The sequence below is a fragment of the Natator depressus genome, chromosome 3, assembly GCF_965152275.1.
Source record: "Natator depressus isolate rNatDep1 chromosome 3, rNatDep2.hap1, whole genome shotgun sequence".
NCBI classification, from domain to species: Eukaryota; Metazoa; Chordata; order Testudines; family Cheloniidae; genus Natator; species Natator depressus.
Window position 1 is genome coordinate 43,873,973 of NC_134236.1, and position 26,528 is coordinate 43,900,500.

Genomic DNA, 26,528 nt, shown 5'->3' on the forward strand with positions numbered 1-26,528 from the left:
TTTAAAAGTAAAATAAATATAAAGCATACGAAAGATACCAGTTAGGTGTGTGTATATATATATATATATACACACTGTTTAATACATTGTTTAACTGGTATCTTCTAAATATGCATGTATATATAAGGTGCAACTCACTTTCTTTTCTTCTTGTTATGTTGACCATAAAACGCATATATGTATATATAAATATTGTTACTTGTTTTGGTTTCTCTATATCTGTATCTACTTTTTCCCTCTCTCACACTCAAGTTTTCAGGTCCAAGTAACAAGAAGAAAAGAAAGTGAATTGCACATTATATATCCATACATATACACACATCTTTACAAGATTCCAGTTAAACATGGCCATATAAAATCATGGCCAGTCATATCAAATTTAGAGCAGGGCTGAAAGTAAAACTCATTTTCTTTCCTGCTTGTTAATCCAGATTTTTTTTTCAATCTGAGGATAGGCTCTGACGGCTCAAGAAAAGTGACATCTATTTCCAGCCTCTGCTATTAAAGACTTTCTTGCTGCTAAGGTCTTGTCCAATAAATAACAGAATTTGTTCTTTTTACATTTAAAATGAAACTGCTGCAATTCACTTAACTTGGACCTGAAGACTATCAAGCTAAGATGTCAGGAGAAAAAAAAATCAGACTGAGATGGATCAAAATCTGAATTTAACAAGTTATCAGATAAATTGTTCCATTGAATTCATTATTGCTTCATGACAAATTTTATTATATGAGCTTTTAAAGTTTCCTAACAAAAGTCTAATATGAAATAAAAATTCACATTGGAATTTTATCTATTACAGTGTTTTATCATAATATAATTATTATTTTATAAAAGAAGACTTCTTTCTATATACAGTAGCTCATTTTAACCCTCTGTTACAATACAATCAACAATCTGCAACCTTTAAAGAAATGTTGCATTACACAATGAAATCATTTTCTCTTGCTAGCTCTGAGAAAATGTTCTATATTTTCAACTCCAATAAAATGTGTACAGCGATTTTATCTGACTATAACATTATGCAAAGTGTTACTATTATGTGTGACTGTCAAGTGATCACTGTAAGAAAGCCAGATTTCACAAGAAGTGCTATAAAATAGACAGAGGTTTTGAGAAAACTTTAAATGCAACTAAAAGTCAGTAGTAGTTAAATGATTTAATTGTAGAGAAGAAATGTCATCCACTGGTTAAAGCTCTAACTGGAATTTGCGAAAGTTATGTTCAGCTTGCTACTGTGACATATTTCCTATGTGACCTTGGGCAAGTCACTTAGGCATGGGTTTTTAAAGGCACTTAGGTTACTGAAGATGCAGTAATCATCTAGAGGGATTTTCAAAAGCACTTAAGCACCTAATTCCCACAATATAGTTTTTGAAAAACTCTTTTGAAAATTCCATATAGCTAGAAATATCCAATCATTACCATGTTCTCAGCATTGAAACTGCAGAAAATATTTCTGAGGATCCAGCTGTTGCAATGCAATGCAGAGGTGCACAGGACATATCTCAGGATGGCTACTCATCCCAACCTGCAAAACAATCAAGCCTGCACACAAGAGATCTCCAACCATCCAAGTGAGACAGGCTATCTTTGTAGGAGATTCTATACTAAGAAGAATGGAAAGTAAGAATGTTCTGCAAGGGACAAGCAGACAAGGAGATGGCAGTGCTCTCTTCCCAGAGCCAATCTGAAACAGCATGAGTGAATAAAGTCAGATTGGGTTCTGAAATCAGCAGGTAAAGATCCGCTAGTGATGGTGGATATCAGCACTAATAATATGGCTTCACATGATACCTCACAGGTTAGAGATGACATCAGAGATCTCAGAAGGGTGCTGAATGACAGATTAGTAACTGAAATTGGATAGGCTTCTGAAGTTGGTGGACATGGATCCACTGATCATGGTAGATATCTACACTAATGATCTCACTTCACAGGATATCTCACTAATAAATTACTTTAGGGAATTCAGAAAAGCATTAAAGGCTAAGACTATCCAAGTTATCTTTTTAGATATCCTTCCTGTCCTATGAGAAAAGGAAGACAAAAGGCATAAGATTCTGGAAATAAACTGCTGGCTAGGTAAGTGGAGTAAAGTATACAGTTTGGGCTTTTTCGGAACATTGGTCAATCTTATATGAGGAGAAGGGAACGTACTGGCCTTTGTCTCAGTAGAAGGGGAACCAATCCTCTATGGGACAGGAGAATATTAAACTAACAACAAAAGGGCAGGGTGAAAAGAGGGAACAAAGAAGACTTATTTAACACAAAATCAAGATGTCAAGAAAAAACTAATCAAAATGTCACCTGAGTTAATGGGTCAGATGAAAATGGAGCCAAGTTTATTGCTGGGTAGATGAGAAATGGAGAAGTCCACAATGTGTTCACCTCACCAGTAAAGAAAGGGGGAGTTGAGCCTTGTGACTGGGTGTACCCTAGGGGATGGAAGGCTGACTAAGCCAATCAGAAGAGGTTGAGAAGGGAACAGCCCTACCTAAGGGTGAGGGGGATTTCCTGTCTCTCCCTGCCTGAGGGAGCTTGAATGATCTGACTGTCTCTCCTTGCCTGAGATTTTGACTATTTTCTCTTGAAAGGAGTTTGCCAAAGCACTCTGGAAGAGAGCAAATTGACTTAGAAAACACTGAGGGGGGTCCCTACATTGTGGGGAGCTTTTCCATTGTGAGTAAAAATCTATTGTTCTGCAAATTTCCCCTGGGCAAATCGGCACTCTCATCACCTTGCCACACTTAATCACTTCAGGTCTGCAACAACGCTTCAAGGTACATGGGAACCTCCACATCTTAGAGCCCACTAGTTGGAATAAACTGGACATGTGAATCCAAGAAAATCTATCCTGGCAGTGTTACTTCCTGGTTGTATCGTGTTACTGATGTACCCACTCCAAATCAATCTTGCCCTTCCCTTTCTATGCTTCCTCTATATTTCTCCTTGTAAATAATCTGTACCTTGATTGTCAGTTCATCCATTACAGAGGTGCCAGAAGACTGCATGTACAAGTTATAAGGCTAGCCATAGGGATAAGTACTGGTTTGGGGATAGTTGAAACCAAATAGGGAAGTAAGGTAGGGTTCGGAACGTAAACAGGTGGAGGCACCACATATCAGTGGTTAAGAACCCAGGCTGTTGAAATCCACAATGGCCAGTGCCGAATGACATGGGGTAAAGGCTCCTGTTGATGATTAGCTGTGACGCATAAAACCCTCTGACACAAAGGCATCAATGGATTTGAAGCGAAGAAATTATCTGATTACCTATTTATATGAATCCTAGGATTGTGGCAAGCAAATGAGAGGAAATCCAATTGTTCATTTATGAACATAAATTTGACCTAGTTACTATTACTGAAACCTGGTGGAAAGTTTTGCATGACTAGAATGTTAAAATCACTGGCTATGACCTATTTAGGAAGGTTCAAACAGTTAAAAGGGGATAGGGAGTGGCACTCTATGTCCAATATGATATTTCCAAGTCACTGAGAGTTTCAAAGCTTATGGTTTAATGTGATAATACATAACACAAGATGGGGTACTAGTTGGTATATATCACAGATAACCAAATCACATTGGAGAACAGGATGACTGGATCATTGTGCGCGCGCGTACACACACACACACACAATGCATAGGGGAAAAGCTGCACTATCATGGGGGAATTCAGTGTGAATGACATATGCTGGAGTCTCATGCTGCCAGTACTAAAATGTCCTTAGAATTTTTTTTAAAATATATAGATGACAACTCCCTAACTCAAAAACTATTGCATCGATCCAGCATAGAGGAATTCTATATCAGACCTCATCATGAAAGATAAAAAGGAATTCATCTCTGAACTAAAAATTAGCAGTTGCTTATGCGCAAATGATCATGACTTGATTACATTTGGTCTTTACAAACAAAGTGAGGTCCAAACCAGTATATATGTATTTTAAAAGGGCTAATTTCATAAAGTTAAAAACAATTATGAGCTAAATAGCCTGGAAAAAAGAATTTAAACAGAAAAATGTGCATGATCATTGGAAAGTTTAAGACTTGTATACTAGATCCCCAAAAGGTACAACCACAAAGTCAAGAAAGGTTTCACTGGTTAAAAAAAGTAACCTGTGGTGGGGGGGAGGGAAGGTAGTGAAAGCAGCTAATAACAAATAAAAATACGATATAACAAAGGGGGAAACTCTGGAAGTTGATAGGGATGATGATAAATCAGAAGCTAGAATATGTAGAAAATTGATCAGGGAAACAAAAGGACACAAGGAGAAATCTATGGTCAGCAAAGTTAAAGACAATAAAAATAATAGTTTTAAGTAAATTACAAACAAAAGTAATTCTAATGGTCCATTGGTAGATGGATGTAATGGAACTGTCAATAATAATGCAGAAAAAGGAGCAGCAGCCAATACATAATTCTGTTCTGTATCTGGGGAAAGAAGATGGTTTATTCATAGAATATGAGGATGACTAAATACTTTCCATTCCAACAGTAATTAAAAATGATGTTAAACTAAAGTTAAACATTTTAAAATCAGCAAGTCCAGATAACTTGCATCCCCGAGTTTTTAAAAAGCTGGATGAGGAGCTATCTAGACTGTTAATACTGATATTCAATAAGCCTTGCTGCACTGGGGAAGTTCCAGAGGAATGGGAGAAAACTAATGTTGTGCCAATATTTAAAAAGGGAAAATGGGATGAGCTGTGTAACTTTAGGCCTGCCAGCCTGCTATCAATCTAAGACAACATAATGGAATAGCTGATATGGGACTTGATTAATAAAAAATTAAAGGAGGGTAATATCATTAATGAAAACCAACCTAGTTGTAAAGGCAATAGTATTGATAAAATAGAGTTAGACTCTGCATGGCATTTGACTTGGTACCACACAACATCTTTCTTAATAAACCAGAATGATACAAAATTAACATGGCACACATTAAAGGGATCAAAAATGGCCAACTCATAGGTCTCAAAATGTAATTATGAATGGAGAATCATCATTGAAGGGCTGTGTTTCTAGTAGGGTCCCGAAAGTATAATTTCTTAGTCTGATGCTATTTAACATTTTTATCTATAGATTGGAAAAAAATCAAAAAATCATTACTTATAAAGTTTGCAGATGGCACTAAAATTATGGAGGATGTAAATAATGAAAAAGACAGGTCCCTGGTTGATAGCTTAATAAGCTGAACATACCTAAACAATATGCAATTGAATTCACCTAAATGTAAGGTCATACATCTAGGAACAGATAATGTACTCCATGCATACAGGATGGGGGACATTTCTCATGGGAAGAGTGATTCTGAAAAAGACTTGGGGGTCCTGGTGGGTGGATAATCAGCTGAACATGAGCTCCCACTGCAATGCTGCGGCTCAAAGAGCTAATGTAATATTTAGATTGATAAACAGAGGAATGTCTAGTAGGAGGAGGGAGATATATTTAGCACTTGTGTGATTGCTACTGGAATACTGTGTCCAGTTATGGTGTACATATTTGAAGAAGGATGTTGATAAATTGGAAAGGGTTTAGAGAAGAGCTACAAGAATTAATAAAGGATTGGAAGGCATGCCTTACAGTAAGAGACTCTAGGACCTGAATCTGTTTAGCTTATCAAAGAGAAGGTTAAGGGATGACTTGATCACAGTCTATAAGTACTTATCTGGGAAACAAAAATTTAAATTGAACAAAGAAAAATATAACAAGAACTAAATGAAATGAAAAAATGCTCTAGTTCAAGAAAAGCCATTGCACTTGAAACAGGAACTAATACTGTTAAATCATATGGCCTGTGCTATGCAGTAAGTCAGACTAGACAATCACAATGCTCCCTACTAGTTTTAAAATCTATGAAACTTTAAAAACTTTAAAAACTCCTCAAAAGTATTTGGGAGTCTAACTTTCAATGCAGTCAATTGGAGTTATGTGCCTACGTACTGTTGAGGATCTGGGCCTAAACAGCCAATCCATAAAATGGTGATAATTGCCTTTCCCTGCTTCACAGGGTATTATGAGAATAAATGCATTAATGATTGTGAGGCACTCACATATTAGTTTGATTGGTAGTTTCTCTAGCAAATCTTAGACACTAACATGTATGTTTAGGAAAGATCTTTCCTTGCATTTTCACATTTTAAGACCTATCAAACATATACACAAGTGCCCATAAGTCCATATTTTAGTCCCTCTTAAAGACCGAGCTCTGCCATACTGCTTACAATAAATCTAATTAGCTCATACTAAAATTTCTTGTTCCATTTCCCTATGAGCTCCTTAGAAAAGAATTTTCTCTTCTTGAAAGTGTAGAAAGCATGAAGCACTTGATTAGCATGGCGATAAAGAAACATTAAAATAAATTAATAGTTATGAATTGAATGAGTGTAGAAACAGTGTAAGTGAGAGGAGAATCAGGCCCACAGACATCAAAGGGCAAAAATCTTCACATTGTCACATGGAATATTCATTGTGTAACCTCCCATTAAAGTCAATGAGAGTCAGAAACATAGGAATTGCCACACTGGATCAGACCCATGGTCCATTTAATCCAGTATCTTGTCTCTGACATCAACCAGCACAAGAAGCTTGAGAGGAAGATATAAGACACACCACAGAAGGCCGATGTAGGAATGTCTCATTCTAAGCATTTGTACTTAGTGATTGGTTAAACCATGAAGTACAAGGTTTTATTTGCCCTTAAATATTCTTTTGTAGAATTAGCTATTATAATGATAGATATTTTCATCATTCATATAAAAGGCTTTTTGAATCTTGTTAAGTACTTGGCTTCAATGACATCCTGTGGCAAGGAGTTCTATGGTCTAATTTTGCACTGTTGGGTGAAAAAAGTATTTCCTTTTCTCAGTTTTGAATTTGCTACATATAAATTTCATTGAATGTTCTCCCGGTGGTGTTCCAAGACAGGAAGTACAGCTGCTCTCAATCTACTTTCTCTATAACATACGTACAGCTGAGTGAAAACTGGAATTTACATTCCACAAGAAGTTTCAATCTTTTAACATTTTTTTTTGTCCCAACTGGGACAAAGCTGCATTTTCAACATTTTTCACAGGATGAAATGTTAAAAAAAAAATTGTGTTTGAAAATGGCAAAATATTTAGTTTGGGCATTTTCAATCAATATATTTCAATATTTCTGAACGTGAATATTTTGTTTCAGTTTTGTTTGTTTGTTTGTTTGTTTCAGTTTATTGAACTGCCCCAAATGCTTTGTTTTGGAGTCAATTCAACATTAAACTTCATTTTCCTATTGTGGTGCATTGTCTCATGGGAACTGTAGGTCCCAGATATCAGGCCCCCATTCTCCTTTATGGGCCAGGCTCGATGACCAGAATACATCTCTCATGATGAATCTGAAGCCATGTGATTACTACATGGCCAGAGGGGAAGCTGCTTTGCATCATGGTAGATATAGTCAAGCCAAGTATCCCAACCCAAAGAGAGAATGAGGGCCTAAAGTACAACTCTCATTAGGCAATGTGCCACTATAGGGAAATGTAGTTTAATGTTAAAGTGACTCAGCATGAAATATTTTGGGTCAGTTCAACAAACCAAAATATTTTGATTCAGAGACCTCTCTTTGAAAATATTTTGTTTTGGTTTTCTTGATGGAAAATTGAAAAAAAAAACTGGAAAAATTTCTATTTTGAAGAAACTGCATTTTCCACAGAAAATCATTCAGATGGAAAATTCACAACCAGCTCTAAGTAGTTAAAGTTCTGTACAGCACTGAAAATGCCTGGTCTTTCACCAAACAAGCTTTTGCTGAAATACAGACAGAAGTCCTGTATTTTTCCAGGGAATATGTATAGCATAGACTGCAACCTTTTCACACTGCCCTGCCAATGTACCACAACCTGATTGAAAAAGGACTGGCAGGTGGAGGTTTTTAAGTCTCTGCGGCTATTCTCAGTTTCTTTGTTTAGATGCAAATAAGGATGCTAATTAATGTCCCCCTGAGGGTAAATTTGTAGAGCCATTAGGATATAGAGTGAAACCACACACTCATTTCAGGTAGGTGACTGAACAGCCAACAGTAAGGATATCAAGAAGAAAAAAATTGGATTATTTCATCATTATGTTAGGCTGAAGATGAACTAGGGACCTTAAGATGAAATATTTCATGTTACCCCAAGCTATTCAGTCTTCCATAAATATACTCTGTGAGTTTCCTAGAAAAGTTCTAAAGTGATATGAAGTTTTGTATATCAGTGAACTTGGTATTAGAATAATAGAATCATAGGACTGGAAGGGACCTCAAGAGGTCTTCTAGTCCAGTTCCCTGCACTCAAGGCAGCACTAAGTATTATCTAGACTATCCCTGACAAGTGTTTGTCTAACCTGCTCTTAAAAATCTCCTATGATGGAGATTCCACAACCTCCCTAAGCAATTTATTCTATGGTTTATCTATCTCATCAGGAAGTTTTTTCCTAATATTCTTCTTAAACCTCCTTGGCTGCAATTTAAGCCCACTGCTTCTTGTCTGCAGAACTGATTGTTCCTTCCTAAGTGGAGTACTTTGCATTTGTCCTTATTGAATGTCTTCCTATTTACTTCAGACCATTTCTCCAGTTTGTCCAGATCATTTTGAATTTTAATCCAATGATCTAAAGCACTTGCAATCCCTCCCAGCTTGGTATCGTCCATAAACTTTATAAGTATACTCTCTATGCCATTATCTAAATAATTGATGAAGATATTGAACAGAACCAGAACCAGACCTGATATCTGTATTGTATAACATTACATTAAAAATGGTGTCTAAGTCCACAGTGGCACCAGTGCAGGTAAAAAAGCACGTAGCAAAATCCACCTTTGTATATGAGAAACATCACAATTAAAATAAACATTGAAAATTAAGGCAACTTGATGTTAATAGGGTGATAACAGGATATAAAACATTTCAATTCTTGGTTACTGCTTCAGCACCAGTTCAGAATAGCACAATACAGCATTGCTGAGAAAGCCTACAAAAAAGCACAAACTAGAGATGAGTATGGTACAAACCCTTAAATGGAAAAAAGTAGAATGAATAAATGATTTGTCAATCTGTAAATGTACAGGATAGAGATCACCAACTAATTTCACAGAAACAATAAGAGCCAATAGCTGGAAACAACATGTATTATTATTATTATTACTTACTATTACCAACAATAATAAATAATAATTTGTATCAGTCATGATTTAGGATTAGTGTGCTAAACACTCTAGAAACACATATCAAGGTGTTTGACTTGGTACTACATGACATTTTGATTATAAATGCAAGGATAATATAAAATTAACATGGCACACACTAAATGGATAGGTTTCAAAATTGCCTAGGGAGGTTGTGGAATTGTATAAGGGTGATCATCATCAGTTGGTGTTGGTCCTGCTTTGAGGAGGGGATTGGACTAGATGACCTCTTGAGGTCTCTTCCAACCCTAATATTCTATGATTCTATGATCATCAAGCAGGTGTGTTTCCAGTGGAGTCCTGCAGGGCCAGGGTTGTCGGCCCTGTGCCATTTAACATTTTTATCCATGACCTGCAAGAAAATGTAAAATCTTCACTGAAAAAGTTTGCAGAGGACACAGAAATTGGAGGAGTGGTAAATAATAAAGAGGACAGGTCACTGATTTAGTTTGATCTGGATTGCTTGGTAAACTACTGTAAGGAAACAAACAGCTACATGTAAATCTATACATACTGACAGGCTGGGGACTGCAACCCAAGGAAGTAGTAACTCTCAAAAATATTTGGGGGTCATGGTGGATAATCAGCTTAACATGAGCTTTCAGTGTGATCCTGTAGCCAGAAGAGCTAGTGCAATCTTGGGAGGGGAATTTAGAGGAGGTGTAGAAAGGTTATTTTATCTCTGTATTTGGCACTGGTGAGGCCATTGCTAGAATACTGTGTCCTGTTCTGGTGCCCACAGTTCAAGAAGGATGTAGATACATTGGAAAGGGATTCAAAGAAGAGCCTTGATAATGATTAAAGGATTTTTTTTAAAAAAGTATGCCTTATAGTGAAAAACTCAAAGAGCTCAATCTATTTATCTTAACAACGAGAAGGTTAAGGGGTGACTAGATCTATAAGTATCTACATAGGGAACATATATTTAGTTATGGGCTCTTCAATATAGCAGAGAAAGGTATAACATGATGCAAAGGCTGGAAGTTGAAACTAGACAAATTCAGACTTGAAATAAGTATACTTTTTTAATGTTGAGAGTAATTAATCGCTGAAACAATTTACAAGGGTTGTGATGGATTCTCCATCATGGACAATTTTTAAATTAAGATTGGATATTTTTCTAAAAGGTATGCTATAAAAATTATTTTGGGGAAGTTCTATGGATTGTGTTATATAGGATTTTATACCAGATGGTCCCTTCTGGCCTTGGAATCCATCAACAAAAAGATGGTCCCTGTCCCAGGGGTATGCCAATCTAAGAATAACACAACAGACAATAGATGGATACAACAAACAGTATAAGAGGAACACAAGGAAGCAGTGAGATAATCCATGTCATTAGAGCTTGACAGCTGTTGCTGTTAATTTGAAAATAATAAATGGTCTCTGTCTAGTATAACACCCAGTGGACATCTATTCCATAATACACATATGGAAAGTTGTGGGATCTCATACACTAATGTGTAGTAATTATTGGCAAAGGCTGAGTGTTTTGACCTCTAGGATTTAAAAAAAGTCTCTGAATCTGTTAACTTTATACAAAAGTGGAACACTATCAGATATAATACATACCATTACAAGATGGCAATACTCTGTTCCATGCTGGTTTTCCATCAACACCAATCACACATATTATAGTTGAAGGATCAATAATCTTATATCCAGAATCACACTGATAAGTAATAGTCGACCCAAGTTTGAAGTCTGTTCCAATTCTAGTCCCGTTCATTATGCTTCCAGGGTCAAAACAAGCTTCCCGTGGTTTTTCTGTTAAAATGGATTATAAATAAAACAACAGTGATCTCAATACAATATATGTACTAAAATACGTATTTAACAATTTGCAGTTTTAAAATTAGATTAATGTTTCCATCTTGTAATTAGAATACATTTTTCTTACTGTTAAATATTGCTAGGAGGTCATTGATGCTTGCCTAAGCTTATCTGTCTGGACAAGAAAATTACACCTACATCATTTAATAAGATATTAAGAAAATCTGCAAGCCACAGCCTTAAGCTCCATAAAGATGAGCATCAGGCACCACCAAAGTAATTGACTTAATGTACTTTCCCGACAAACTCACACACACACACACACACACACACACACATGCATCATACATCATTTGAAAGCTTAATATGTCTACTTTATGATGAAGTATGATGGGGAAGTGTTAAGTGGTGCTATTACAATAGAAACGGGGATAAACAATGACACCAGCAACAAGTTAAAATGACCACTGAAATATTTGCATTTGTTTCTCTTAGTTTAATGAGTATGTATTATTTCAAGATATAAAAATTGATTTTTTGGTAAACTCAAAGCATATGTTGAACACACTGGATTTGTTGCCAGCCATCATTTGTATTACAGCCATGCTATCTCTGATGTACACTGTGGTTTCTTTATCACACGCTCTTAGCTCATGGTTTCTTTTAGCTTAAGCTTCCAGCTGATGCCCTAATTCAGCTTTGTCTGTTCTTCCCATTGTTCCATCAGCATGGAAGAGGGACATAGGCACAGGTCCTATTATGTGACTAAGAACAGCTGCAATTGAAACCATCATCTCTAAATTTTACTAAGGACAGGGCTTGCAGAAAACAAATTGTGGACTGACAGTTGCTGTGATTGGCCCTCCCTTGCAAGATTTAAATTTGGTCTTCTTGATCATGTCAGCAAATGTTTTGATGCCAGATTTCTTGACTGGGCTGAAGATGCTATATGTCCCATCAGAATCAAGTTCATCTCTTACAAATCTCTCCATTTGTTCTTCTCTAGCGTCTTCTATTTTCAGCAGACTCTTGTACATCTGGTGTTACTTGCAGTCCAGTAAATATGTTGATAAGCATATCTGGATGTGATTCAGGGTCAAATGGGTTTGTCATATTATTGATGACATAGAATCATAGAATCATAGAATATCAGGGTTGGAAGGGACCTCAGGAGGTCATCTAGTCCAACCCCCTGCTCAAAGCAGGACCAATCCCCAATTAAATCATCCCAGCCAGGGCTTTGTCAAGCCTGACCTTAAAAACTTCTAAGGAAGGAGATTCTACCACCTCCCTAGGTAACGCATTCCAGTGTTTCACCACCCTCCTAGTGAAAAAGTTTTTCCTAATATCCAACCTAAACCTCCCCCACTGCAACTTGAGACCATTACTCCTTGTCCTGTCCTTGACACCGGCTGCCAACTAGACATGGAGCCATTGATCACTACCCATTGAGCCCGACAATCTAGCCAACTTTCTACCCACCTTATAGTACATTCATCCAGCCCACACTTCTTTAACTTGCTGACAAGAATACTGTGGGAGACCGTGTCAAAAGCTTTGCTAAAGTCAAGAAACAATACATCCACTGCTTTCCCTTCATCCACAGAACCAGTAATCTCATCATAGAAAGCGATTAGATTAGTCAGGCATGACCTTCCCTTGGTGAATCCATGCTGACTGTTCCTGATCACTTTCTTCTCGTGTAAGTGCTTCAGGATTGATTCCTTGAGGACCTGCTCCATGATTTTTCCGGGGACTGAGGTGAGGCTGACTGGCCTGTAGTTCCCAGGATCCTCCTTCTTCCCTTTTTTAAAGATTGGCACTACATTAGCCTTTTTCCAGTCATCCGGGACTTCCCCCGTTCGCCACGAGTTTTCAAAGATAATGGCCAATGGCTCTGCAATCACATCCGCCAATTCCTTTAGCACTCTCGGGTGCAACTCGTCCGGCCCCATGGACTTGTGCACGTCCAGCTTTTCTAAATAGTCCCTAACCACCTCTTTCTCCACAGAGGGCTGGCCATCTACTCCCCATGTTGCGATGCCCAGCGCAGCAGTCTGGGAGCTGTCCTTGTTAGTGAAGACAGAGGCAAAAAAAGCATTGAGCACATTAGCTTTTTCCACATCCTCTGTCACTAGGTTGCCTCCCTCATTCAGTAAGGGGCCCACACTTTCCTTGGCTTTCTTCTTGTTGCCAACATACCTGAAGAAACCCTTCTTGTTACTCTTGACATCTCTTGCTAGCTGCAGCTCCAGGTGCGATTTGGCCCTCCTGATTTCATTCCTACATGCCCGAGCAATATTTTTATACTCTTCCCTGGTCATATGTCCAACCTTCCACTTCTTGTAAGCTTCTTTTTTATGTTTAAGATCCGCTAGGATTTCACCATTAAGCCAAGCTGGTCGCCTGCCATATTTACTATTCTTTCGACTCATCGGGATGGTTTGTCCCTGTAACCTCAACAGGGATTCCTTGAAATACAGCCAGCTCTCCTGGACTCCTTTCCCCTTCATGTTAGTCCCCCAGGGGATCCTACCCATCCGCTCCCTGAGGGAGTCAAAGTCTGCTTTCCTGAAGTCCAGGGTCCGTATCCTGCTGCTTACCTTTCTTCCTGAACTCGACCATCTCATGGTCACTGCCTCCCAGATTCCCATCCACTTTTGCTTCCCCCACTAATTCTTCCCTGTTTGTGAGCAGCAGGTCAAGAAAAGCTCCCCCCCTAGTTGGCTCGTCTAGCACTTGCACCAGGAAATTGTCCCCTACGCTTTCCAAAAACTTCCTGGATTGTCTATGCACCACTGTATTGCTCTCCCAGCAAATATCAGGAAAATTAAAGTCACCCATGAGAACCAGGGCGTGCGATCTAGTAGCTTCTGCGAGTTGCCGGAAGAAAGCCTCATCCACCTCATCCCCCTGGTCCAGTGGTCTATAGCAGACTCCCACCACTACATCACTCTTATTACTCACACTTCTAAACTTAATCCAGAGACACTCAGGTTTTTCTGCAGTTTCGTACCCGAGCTCTGAGCAGTCATACTGCTCCCTTACATACAGTGCTACTCCCCCACCTTTTCTGCCCTGCCTGTCCTTCCTGAACAGTTTATAACCATCCATGACAGTACTCCAGTCATGTGAGTTATCCCACCAAGTCTCTGTTATTCCAATCACATCATAATTCCCTGACGTCACCAGGACCTCCAGTTCTCCCTGGATTGGAAAGAGTTGTAACATGCTCTTCAGACTTCTTCAGTGCAGAGGCAAGATCTTGTTCATGGACTTTGTCTTCATTACTTGTTAGATCACTTCTTTTTTCTGAGTGTTTTGTATATTCATAATATGAAGCTGTATACTGTCATCTCTAGCACTAATATTGACCTATTCATAAGTATCCCTGAATTAAAAAGTTATTTTCTAGAATATTTCAAAGGCTAGTACTGCATGCATAGGCAATTATAAATAAAAAACCTTTTGCCAGGCAGACTAGATGCTACATTGCTTATACAAAAGCTTACAAATGGAGAAGCATTACATTAGGAATTCACATACATTTATATCTATCGACTATGCAGTAAAAACTATGGGCACGTTACCTACTGCTACTGGTGTGCAATCTTCAGTGAGAGACTCATCTGGTCAGTAAATTCCAGTTGAAAATATAGAAAACAATTACCATCACTTGTGAGCTACTTTGACAATTAAGAAAATGCAATGTGAAAACATTTCATGTTAATATATTGCAAAATGTTAATATTCGCCATTTCTGTCACATGCTAAACAGCTTAAACACTTATGGGGGAAAAAATTTTCCCACATAAAACCAGTAAAAATCTTTTAATATATTGCTGTTTGGTAGCTTTGGCCAATGAACACCACATTCAGGCATTGAAATTAACTTAAATAGTAAAAAACATAATCATAATCATGTTGCAGTGTTTCTGGAACTGTGCAGAAAATTACACTTTACCATTGTTTCGCCTCTCCTATATCTTATGTCACCACTTCACAGCTCCACATCATACATCCTCTAAAATTGCATAACATATGCTTTCAAATGATATATTATGTTGGTCTGTATGGAGTTGGTATATTAAATTGCAAAAATATGGCCCTTTTTGAAAATTGCTGTACAACTAATATTTTCCCTGTTCTTTGGTGATCAAATGGACTACAGAGTAGCTGTGTGAGTTCAACACAGTCACACAGAACAGAAGAACATGGTAATTTACAGGATCCTCAGTTTTACATCAACCTTTTTACTAAAGATCACAGACTATTCAGTGATTTCCCAATAGTCAATACAGAAAGATAACAAAGTATAACAGAACAGCATGAATTTAGAACCACCTTCAATTTGGTTATCTTCAGATGTAAAGGAAACTAACAGTAGTCTGAATGAAATGATAACAAAATTAAAAAGTAAATAGTTATAGTAGTAATAAGGTATTAAATTTTACAATACCATAGAACTACCAAAGTATACGCTGGGCAACTCATTGCCAGAGCAGCTAATTATTTGTATGAAAGAGTTACATATTGTTGTAAAAACAACGAGGAGTCCTTGTGGCACCTTAGAGACTAACAAATTTATTTGGGCATAAGCTTTTGTGGGCAATAACCCACTTCATCAGATGCATGGAGTGAAAAATACGGTAATCAGGTATAAACATATAGCACATGAAAAGATGGGAGTTGCCTTACCAAGTTGGGGGTCAGTGCTAAACAGTTGTCAACTGTTGGGAATGGGCCACATCCACCCTAATTGAATTGGCCTCATTAGCACTGACCCTAACTGATACAGATTAACACGGCTACCCCTCTGAAACCTGTATTGCTCTAAGATAGTTGGCTAACTTCACAAGGGAGAGTTAGATGTTACAATGCCTAACTTTAATGTACCCCTCCACTGGAATTCCCCTACTGGAATTCAGAACCTAGAGTTTGGCACCCAAGTTCCTCATGTATTGTATAGGGAAAGTTAGGTATTTAAGAAAGGAATTCAAAGAAGCCAACACACTGATCAGGAAGCCACCTAAGTTATCCAGCAGGAAATACCAAAGAGAGGAGTGTGGCCTACACCCCGTTGTGCCTCCTTCCACTTGGCATTCACAGCCATGAACCCTCTTCTGGAGTTAGGCATTTAAGCCACATCAGCCCTTCTTCACAAAGAAAAGGATGACAAAACAGTGGTGGTGCTAACCACCACCACCCCTTATGGAAGGGAATTTAGGCGCCCGCAGGTTAGGTGGCAGCTGAGCGCTGGCTTTATGAATGCTAGTGAAGGTTAAATGTTGAATTTAGGCACCTAAAGGAGTAGTTAGGCACCTAAATCACCCATGTGAATCTAGCTTAGTACAAATACTACAAAATGACTTACATGAAATCCTGGGTCCACTGAAGTCAATGGGAGTTTTGTCATTTTCTTCAGTGGGGCCAGGATTTTACCCACTATATTTAAGACATTAAGAGCTAATGAAAACTAGCAAAATAATAAATAAATAAATAAACAAACAAGCAAGCAAGCAGGACACTGAATTTCATAGGAGTCCACAGCCACGAAATCCCGCAGGTATTGGACAGATTATCAGCTACTATGCTGGAACAAATTGTTAACCAATCTAACATACTAATATGTCAAGTTTAAATAATTCTTTAAGGATTAATAGGTAATATTAGTTCTGATGTTTAATTCATTGATTGATTAATAATTTGCATTATTAAGATATGACCTTATTTCAAGAATGTGGTTGAGATGATTTTTAAATAGCATAATTTTATGGTTAGAAGGCATTTTGCAGTTAATTAAATGGAAGCACTGTATTAGATACATATTACAGTGGATAAAAATGTTATACTTTTTCTGTTATAATAAGGTATGACAACTTTTTGGCAGGCAGCGTAATTACATTAATGGAGGTGCAAATATTATATAACATGGTTATCTTTTACTGTATTTTCTTTCTGTTGTTTTTCTGAATATTATAATACTCTGCAAAATCTGCTTGTTTATGAAGTAATGTCTACCCTGGGCTGAATAACTTCAAGATGGATAGCAGAAATGTTTATAGAAAATATACACTAAGGCCTTTGGTTTTGGAATGTATTGTTACAGTATATGGTTATTACCAAGTTAACAGGACATGCACTCCAGTGATTAATTATTATTATACACACATTTTCAGGTAGTTTAGATTTAACAATTTACCTTTCAGCTGTTTGATAGCCCATTTTTCTTTGTTTATTTGTATTCAATATTTCAAGAACATTTTGTTATTTGATATCTATACGTTTATAATATAAAACCTATTATATATGATATAATTATATAACTTAGTTGTGCATTTCTCTCTCTCTCTCACACACACACACACAAGTAGAGAAGGAAGAGGGAAAGTTGGGAATTCTTATGTCATTTCCTTTGTGCAACCTTTCCCTCCTTACTATTCAGCAATATATTCCTTACTATTTCCTACATAAAATAAATATTTGTGTTTCAAATTCAGTTCAGAAGAGATAGGCCAGGATTCCCTGTACAAACAATGTAAACACAAATATATCACAGTTATTTTGGGGACAGGAGTCTAGCTGGCCTGAAGGGGAAAAGGTGAAGAAAGAAGACAGTTAATAAATGAGAATCAGGGTTTAAGTGGGTTGACAATTCATGTTCTTTTGGTTTTGCTTGTTTCTCATTTTCTTTTCTTTCACACAGAGTATGGAGTTTTTCTTCAATTGACTGGAGTGGGAAGCTGAGGCAGTATCTTTGAGGCTCTCTTGAAAATTCTGAGCACAGATGCCAATTTAAGCAGAGAAATAGCTGCTCATTTGAGAAGAAAATGTTGCATATTCACAGGATGGTTATTGAGAAATAACCAAAAAGTGACTATATAAATCCTTGTACTCTGGCTAATAATGACTGCCATCCAAACTACAAGGATTCACATACTCTATGGTTATTCTGAAATAGCCATACAATGTGTACGTACACCATGCTGCAAATCACCCACAACCAAAGTGTAGAGGAAAAAAATGTATTGGAATGTATCAGTAAATGTACAACATTCCTGTATTCTAATTGGGTGAGACAATTCCATTTCAGTAGAACACTTTCTAAATAACATTGGCTATTTTTTTTTATTTGCACCATTTCTCCTTCCTTTTAGAAAATGAGAGTGTGCAGGGATGTCAAAATAAAAGGAGAAAAATTGCCTTTTTATGTACCTCATCATTTGCAAAGGCTTTTTTTAAACATAAATTGAAACAAAAAAATTATAAACTTATAATAATAACTTATAATAAAATTATAAAATTATAAACTTGTATCTTTGAATGAATCAAATATTATTTAAAATAGCATTTTCTACATTGTTTTTACACTGAACATTTTCACAGGGCTCATATAAAGTGATATACCACCAACATAAGACTGTCATCAACTAATCACACAACACCAATATGCTAAAAGATAAAAGAGTAACAAAAAACATTATTTATTATGTATAGCTTAACTTTTAAATATATTTATATGCATTCACACAACAATTACAAACATATGAAAAATAAGTGTATTATGCGTATAAATATAGTTTTAATTAATCCTAATTTGAGACACTTTCCTTCTGTGTGTTGACACATATTATGTTAACAACAGTACCTTTGTATTCAATGGCGAATCCTGACATGCCAACAGAAGCATCACTGCGGAATGCTAGAAATAGACTGTTAGCACTGCTCTCTATTCTTTCAGGTGCCTGGGAGCCTTGAAAACTGCCAATTAGAGGACTGTTAGAATCTTCCCCTTCATAAATATGTAGAAAATCATAACTGGGCTCCATATTGAAACTGAAATAAAGGAAAAGAGAATGACATTGTCTCTATTTTTTGAGAAATTATTTACTACTTTAATGCTGTGGCTGCCTTTTCTTTTTTAAAAAACATGTTTTCATCTTCAGAAATAAAGGAGTCTTTAAAGTATATCCCACAATCCAAATACAACATGCCTTGTAAACATTAATTGATCAATGTCTAATTTAAACCAAACTGCCCTGATGTGAAGAGCTCCCAACACTGCAACTTATTTTTGTTGGTACACACTTAGATTAAACTGTAGCATTTACTGTAGTTTAGAACATTAACTGTAAAATTTTAGAATTTAATTTAGGGAGAGTTTCTTAGTGAATACCACACTAGACTGAAACCTGGGAGACCTAGGTTCTATGCCCAGTTCTGCCACTGGTCTGCTGGGTGACTTTGGGCAAGTCACTTCTCCTCAGTTTCGCCATCTATAAAATGGGCAAATGTTATTGATCTCCTTTGTAAAGTGCTTTGTGATCTATGAACTCTATGTAAGAGCTAGGTATTTTTATTATTGAATTATAATCAATGCATTATTAATATGTGTATTGTAGGGTCTACAATGTATTACAGGAAGGGGAACAACACATTTATATCGTTGTACAAGTCAATTAGATTCAATGAAGGCAGTACAGCAGAAGGGGATCCTTAAGAGAGACTTAAACATGGACTAGGCAGTGGCCTTGAGATCAATTCAGGGAGACTATATGGATGAAGGCACAAAGATGATAATGTGAGAACCTTATAAAGAGATGGACAGAAGCTGAAAAATTGCTGCAGTGGAGAAGGTCCAAGAGCTACATGAAGCTCAACAATGAAGGACAAGTAGGCAGGGGGGTTGTGGGTTTTGCTTTCTTTTCTTCCTAATCACCTTCTGGATACAAAGCCATAAATAAATATTTTGTTGTCTCTGTTATAAGTGTTGCAGTTAAATTTTCTTCTTTTTTTCTTCTCTAATTATGATTATTGTTATTATTTAGGGAGTGCTATTACTCTACATAGGGACCTTTCCAAGACATATAAGAAGACAGTGGACTGGGTCCTTGGTTGTGACTAAGAAGTGAACAGCACAGGCTCTTGTAAGGGCTTGTTACCTGGTGGACCAATGTGCACAAGAAAGGTTTCATTTCTAAAGCACATCAACATGTTGTGTACTAACTGGCCCACATAGCTCTGCTGCTGCGCAGTAATGCACACTGGGGAACTTTTAGTTCACATCAACAGAGTCTACATGGGCCAGTTAGTACACCACATGGTGTTCTTTAGAATTAAAACTCATCTAGTGCACACTGCCACACTGTGTACACAAGGCTTAGGTTATTTCACCTGCCAATTGCCTCAAGAAGATGAAATGGCAGATAAGAATGTCTTATGCCTTGTCTTCACTGTGGAAACAAAGGTGTTTTCTTAATTTATAATTAACTCAAGTTAAATGCCTAATGAAAATAAGGCTGTTTGCAGTTTTCACACAAGATCGCAGGTCAAATTAAAATTAAAAAGGCTGCCCCATAGTAAAAAATACACCTTTTTTCATAGTGAAGAAAAAGCATCAATATAGAGGTATCCTGGCCTTGTCTCCTATACTAGCAATAGGGATGCAAGTGCAAGAGAGTCTCTATGCTAGTTGAACACCAATGGATAATACTTCTTATAGCGGGATGATCTCCCTAAGGCTGGGCATTACCAGCTTTACTGCCAGATTGCCCCAGTGGCAAAACACAGTGGAGGGCTTAGTCCAAGGTCTTTGCCCTCAGTCTAACTCCAGTACATTACACAAATCAATGTTTAATACAAGGAAGTTGGACTGTCCATGAGAGTAACATACAGTAAGACATCTGCATGAAAGAATTTGGTTCCAAGGAAGGATCTAGGGAAGTCGGGGGGCAGCTGACATAGGCAAAGTGGGAATCTATTCCAAGTGTAGTGGTGAAGCATAAAAAAGCATGAAGTCAATAAAGACCTCTTCAAATTTTTTGGTCTTTTTTATCAATCCAACTATAGTGCATGTCAAAGAGATCTACATATTTAACACCTTATAACATTTTAGTTGAAAAACAATTGCACATGTGCAGTAATCATTTTAACAAAACATGAACCAGAAATAGCCAAAAACTGTTGAAGATTCCTTGTTCTTATACCTAGGCATTTTCACCAGCCCATTCTGTTTTTGTTTTTGCAGAAAACAGCATTATCAGACATATAGATGTGGCTTTTACTCAAGATTTGCTTTTCCAACACATCCCAAGAAGGACAAATATGTTCGTACCAGAGGCTCTCATGTTAAAATACTCTTTATACCATTCCTTTCTTGTACCAAACTCCTCCCTTGTTATCACCCTTGCAACATACAGAGAGAACTTCCCACAAAGCTGAAACTATTGTATGTTAGTCACCCAGCCTACAAAACATCTTGGGCCAGATGTTGCCCACTCTTCAACTGGGGAACTCTTGTGGAAATCAATGGGAATTCTGCTCATAGAAAAAAATGTATAATACAGCAAGTTATCTTTTCATCGGAATAAAAACAATATATCTGCCCTATGGAATGTTTGAATTGACCCTAGGAATGTGATTACTATGGTGGCTTCTACTAGGCAATCAATGCTGTATTCCTCCCATAAATGTCAGTGGATGGAATGAAATGTCAATGCCAAAGCAATTGATATGTAAAGAACAATTGTTAAAAACAGCAACACTAAAATGTAATCAGAGAACATTTATTATTGTTAAATATATTAAGGGGATTAAAGTAAATGAGAAGAGATGTAATCATCCAGAAGCATAAAGGCATTTAAATATTTTAAAATGAATAAGCCTCAATTCAGTTCAATGAAATTTTTCAAATGAGCACAGGGAGGAGCCTCTGCAAGGATTTTATATCTTGTAGAACACGCTAGTAATACAAACTATGACCAATTGTGAAAAAGGTAGATGTCTTCATGTATAAAAGCTCACTACTTCAGACATGCAGACTATGTGATACTAAACTAGCCCACAGCATAACAGGCAACTACTGCATTCTGCACCCTGGCCTGCAAGACCCAACTCCCGCTGACGTCAATGGGAGCTGAGCATTCTCAGCACTTTATCAGTGCTCCAGAATTGCAAACAATGAAATCCAATAAATGCAAGAGTGACTCCTTCGTTTAAAAAGATCCTTCCAGACAAACTTAAAGTTGGGTCTAAACATATTAGATTGGAACTACATTTACTAGATGTTACACAATAAGAATACATTTTCAGAATAATCATCTTTGCTTATTAAGTGATCATTAATACATAAAGTTAAAGTATTTCTCTGAAGGGTTAATTCAATTTAATAACTTAGTGAACCCTACCTTCACAGTTCTGGCAAATGATTCATATTTTCATGATAATACACTATTTAATATTAGCCTGAAGACTTCACCAGACATTAAATGATATACAGATGAATTAGGTATCACACAATGCGGACATTGCATTAATATGACAATGAAATACATGTATTTAAAACACTCTGGAAGTATTATTCCCCATTAATATAGAGCTGTCCCACTCAAATGGTCAATGGTGCGACATATGATACAAATTAAATGTTTTTTTAAAGCATTATACCCCACACATCACATATGGTTTTTTGCTGCTTACACATTGGGCACCAAAAAAATGCTATAAAGCTAAATATTTTGTTTCTTTCATATTATTCTGAAGCAATTAGGTATTAGATACATGCTGTAGGGCTTAGGAAATGTAATTGGGAATTCTATGTAGTGATCAATTATAGAATTTTTAATTTAAAAACCTGGTACACAAAGGTGTTTTTCTAGAAATGGTACCTTTTGAATATCAAGGCAATGACAAAGTCAGGGTTTACTTTTATTCTCCAGTCACATTCCTTCCCAGGAGGATATGGCTGTGGGTAGTTAGGTGATAAAATAACACCTGCTGGACCTGTAAGGTTTCCTCCACATGCAGCTGTCAATACAAAAAGGAAAAAGAAAGCAGTTACATGTTAAACTAAAAATCACAGACAAACTGTTCAAATAAGAATGATTTGGCTTTTTTAAAAAAAAAGTCAGAATAGTTTTTCCATTCCCAACAAATGATCTCTTTGCAGTCCCAACAACAAACACATCCTGTGTTACACATATTTTCTCCAATTTAGTTCAAAAAGAAAGTTTTCCTAAAATCTGAAAATGCAATACAAATCTAATAATAAGGTCTTTGGATTTGTTTAGTGATTTAATTCCAGCTGCACTAACAAAGTATTTGTCATTCACCTGACCAACTTCCCTGCAGAAGTGGGAGGGCCCAATAGTAATTGATGTTTAATGATGCTATTTACCTTTGGCCATAGAAGAAATATAAAATACTTTGATCCAATTAATAAAGGTGTTACCCAATTCACAGATCCAGGCACTTGGGCAAAAACAAACAAACAAACAAAGAAAACCACACAGCTAACTCAAACCAAAATTCTGAAGTTAGGTGCCTAAATCAGTATTTAAATACGTGAGTAATAAGTGCAGTTTGCATAGGTGCAGAGCTCCTACCATTGTGACTGAAGTAAGTGTTAGTAATCAGCCAAGCTGTGTTTAAAAAACAAATTAACAGCACGGTTTCTTTTATAGGTAATTATTTTACTAAATATTCACAAATCTTCAATGTCTTCTGATGACTTAGCTTGAGATAAAACACATGACCATACTCAGGAAAGGTATAAAGTATAAATGCAGCATAAAATGTTAAACAAATGTGAATAGTGGTTTGACCGTGTACAGAACGTTAATAAGTATAGTTATTAAATCTCAGCCATCCACAATATAGTGGAATAAGAACTATATGAGAATTTTAAAAGCTGTATATCATGGCTTTATAGAACTCTGAGGATTCCAATACTGCTGTATATATGACAGTAAAGATTATTTTAAACGGAAAACCCCCTCAAGGTCACCCTGACGAAAATGGAATATTAAGTATGTGCATATCATTTCACTACAAGTTACTCTCTCAGCAGATTAATTAAAATTTAGATTTTTAAAACAGGCTGTAAAGAGATACAAATTGAAGTATGTTAATTGGACAAAGCACTGGGTTTTATTACAATTGAATTAATACCCTAGAAAATTTGATCTTCATAATCCAGAAATCTATACGTTTTGTCCTATCTCTAAACTCTTTATTTAGGGGTGGATCCAAATCTCTGGGAATTATTACTTGATGATTCATGGATTAAAAATTGTTTCATTGGCTGTAACCATCAGATGTCCAAACTTGTCCTTATGCAGTGCTGCATTGCACAAATGGGAACTTTGAAAGACATTTTGCAGTGCATGTGCTGCTCCAAATCTGCTACCTGTATGGAATTGGGAAATGGATGGGGACTTTGTCTTACATATTTCCTATTACTTCTGAGAGAGCTAGTAATACTAGCCAGGAACTATACTTGCATTCAGGGGAAGTATAAGGAATGCAACTGTGCTGTAATCAGCCTCTGCAGAAGGGGCCTAAAGGAAAGAGGGAAGAAAGGCTTGTAGACACCCCAGTGGTCAACTGTGAGGGGAACAAACACTATCTGACCCTAAAGGGTTATTAAATAAAGTGTCCACCTATCTCAGAGCAATTTGGCGACCGTAAAGGTCCAGTCAAGAAGGAAAATTATTAAAGTTTGCAGCTGATGACCCAAGGGAGCTGTTCAAGCCATCTGGGTTGTGGCACTCTCTAATGCTACATGGAGTATGCAGCATAAGTGTTAATTAGATGACAAGAACCCTATCTAGCAGCAAAACAGTGATGTCCCTATAACACACCTCAGTAAGACTTCCAGGCCCCAGCCTTTTCACGCACTAACCAGAGCCCCATGGAAGTGACATTCCATATATGTAGGGTGGAAGGTATCAAGAATAGTGAAAGGCAGGAAACTTTATTCCTTCCAGACAATTCCACAAATGGACATGCAAAAGAACTTTTATTTCCATTCTTTGGGCAGCAGTGGCAGTCTGACCTTCCCTCTGTACGTACATATGTATCTATCTTAAAATTTTCTGAGAAGATAAAACTTAATGCATGGAAACAAATTACTGCATAGAGAGTCATACTCATGAGAGAATCAGTTTGTTGGTTTTATCCAAAATGAAGAAAAACAATCTTCAGTTTAACCATGGACTTTTACTTTTTTAATTCAAGTCAAATGTTTCTGGTACAGAGTTTGGTATTAAGGTGAGATCAGTTTCTTACATGGCCCCTGATTCTCACCTGACTAGGGTTTAAAAACGACAAATTTTATCACTAACATAAAGTGATAGTATAAAGTATAAACAGTAATATGATACTTGATACTTTATACTTATTTGGTACCTTTCACCTTAGAGTCTGAAATATCTATAGTATATAGGTATATATTAGTGTCTCTGTTTTACTGAGACAGGGAAACTGTAGTACAGAGAAATCAAATGACTTAGCCAAGGTCACACAGTAAAGTAGTGGCAAAGTCGTAAGTAGCACCCAGCTGCTTCGACTCCAAGTCCCCTGCGTTAACTATCTGACCATGCTGTCTTGCACTTAATAAACAATTTCTTGAAGCTTGTCACCTTCACTGTAAACAAATTTTCAAAAATAGACTATGCTGGAAAAATCTATAATAGCATTCATCTTGAGAATCAGACTGTCAGTATTTGCAAGTACTGAAAGACTGAGTTTTCTAAAAAAGCACTACTTTCACATTACCATGGTAGGGTCACTGGTTGGACAATTTAAAAACTGGAATATGATCTGCATTAGTTTCAAGTCCAACGCTAACATTTGATCTCAATACCTATGCATGTCGGAGGATCAGGTTGCCAAAAGAATCGGTTATTCAGCTGCACACAAGTAATTTTGGCCTGTCCTTGGAGCTGATACCCAGGGTCACACTGAAAGGTGGTGGTATCCCCAGGCTCTCTGCTGTCTCCATATCTGGTACCATTCTGTGGAGTCCCAGGATCATTACATGTTGACGCAACTGATGCTATAAGAAAACAATGAAATTAACATATTTAAGACATATGTACTATATTTTAATAAATACACAGTGCAACATTTTACAGGAGCATCTAATCAGAGACAATAGTATTTGCTTATCTGTTATCATGGAAGGTAGATTGTTTCTACAGAAATTTTCTCACTGAGATGCATTATGCTTATGTTGGCTTCTGGCCAGTTTCTTCAGGTGAAAAACATGGCCTGATAGGGAATAAACTAAGACTCTTCATTTTCTGTCCAGTTAATCCATCAAACAAGCTAACAATTCCCTTTTCTTCAGCTATCAATACGTATTTAAGTGATATGACAATTTGTGTATGACAAATGTCAGAATGTAAATAACATCCTTTTACTCTTTGAGTGCCTAACAGCATGGGAAGGGAATGTGCATGGGAAGTGAAACCAAAAAAACACCATGTGCAACCTTGGGGTTTGCATTACAGAGGTATGTAAAACCTTCTCAGAGGATACTCTAAGGAGGCGAATCACATCTTCATGTGTTAGGGTCAACATTTCAAACAAAGTTTAATTTGTATTCAGATGGTATAATAGTCAGTATCAGATCTTCATGATCAGTAAATCCTCATGCTTATCTCCCATACAAATTATTATTATTATCATAATGCCTAGGCAGCCCAGTCATGGACCAAAACAGTTCCTGCCTTGTACATGTTACCTCTCCTTTCCCTAGCTC

The 26,528-nt window shown here is 36.9% G+C and overlaps 1 protein-coding gene across 1 annotated transcript in view; it reads right to left on the reverse strand.

The window, feature by feature from the left end:
• The window catches only part of CSMD1 (CUB and Sushi multiple domains 1), a 1,960,312-nt gene that overhangs the window by 324,926 nt on the left and 1,608,858 nt on the right, over nt 1-26,528 (reverse strand). The window contains exons 27-30 of the mRNA XM_074947791.1: nt 25,629-25,820; nt 22,651-22,789; nt 18,633-18,820; nt 10,784-10,978 (exon numbers count right to left, since the gene is read on the reverse strand). Of these exons, the coding sequence (XP_074803892.1) occupies nt 10,784-10,978; nt 18,633-18,820; nt 22,651-22,789; nt 25,629-25,820 (714 nt within the window). The remainder of the gene's footprint in view (nt 1-10,783; nt 10,979-18,632; nt 18,821-22,650; nt 22,790-25,628; nt 25,821-26,528) is intronic.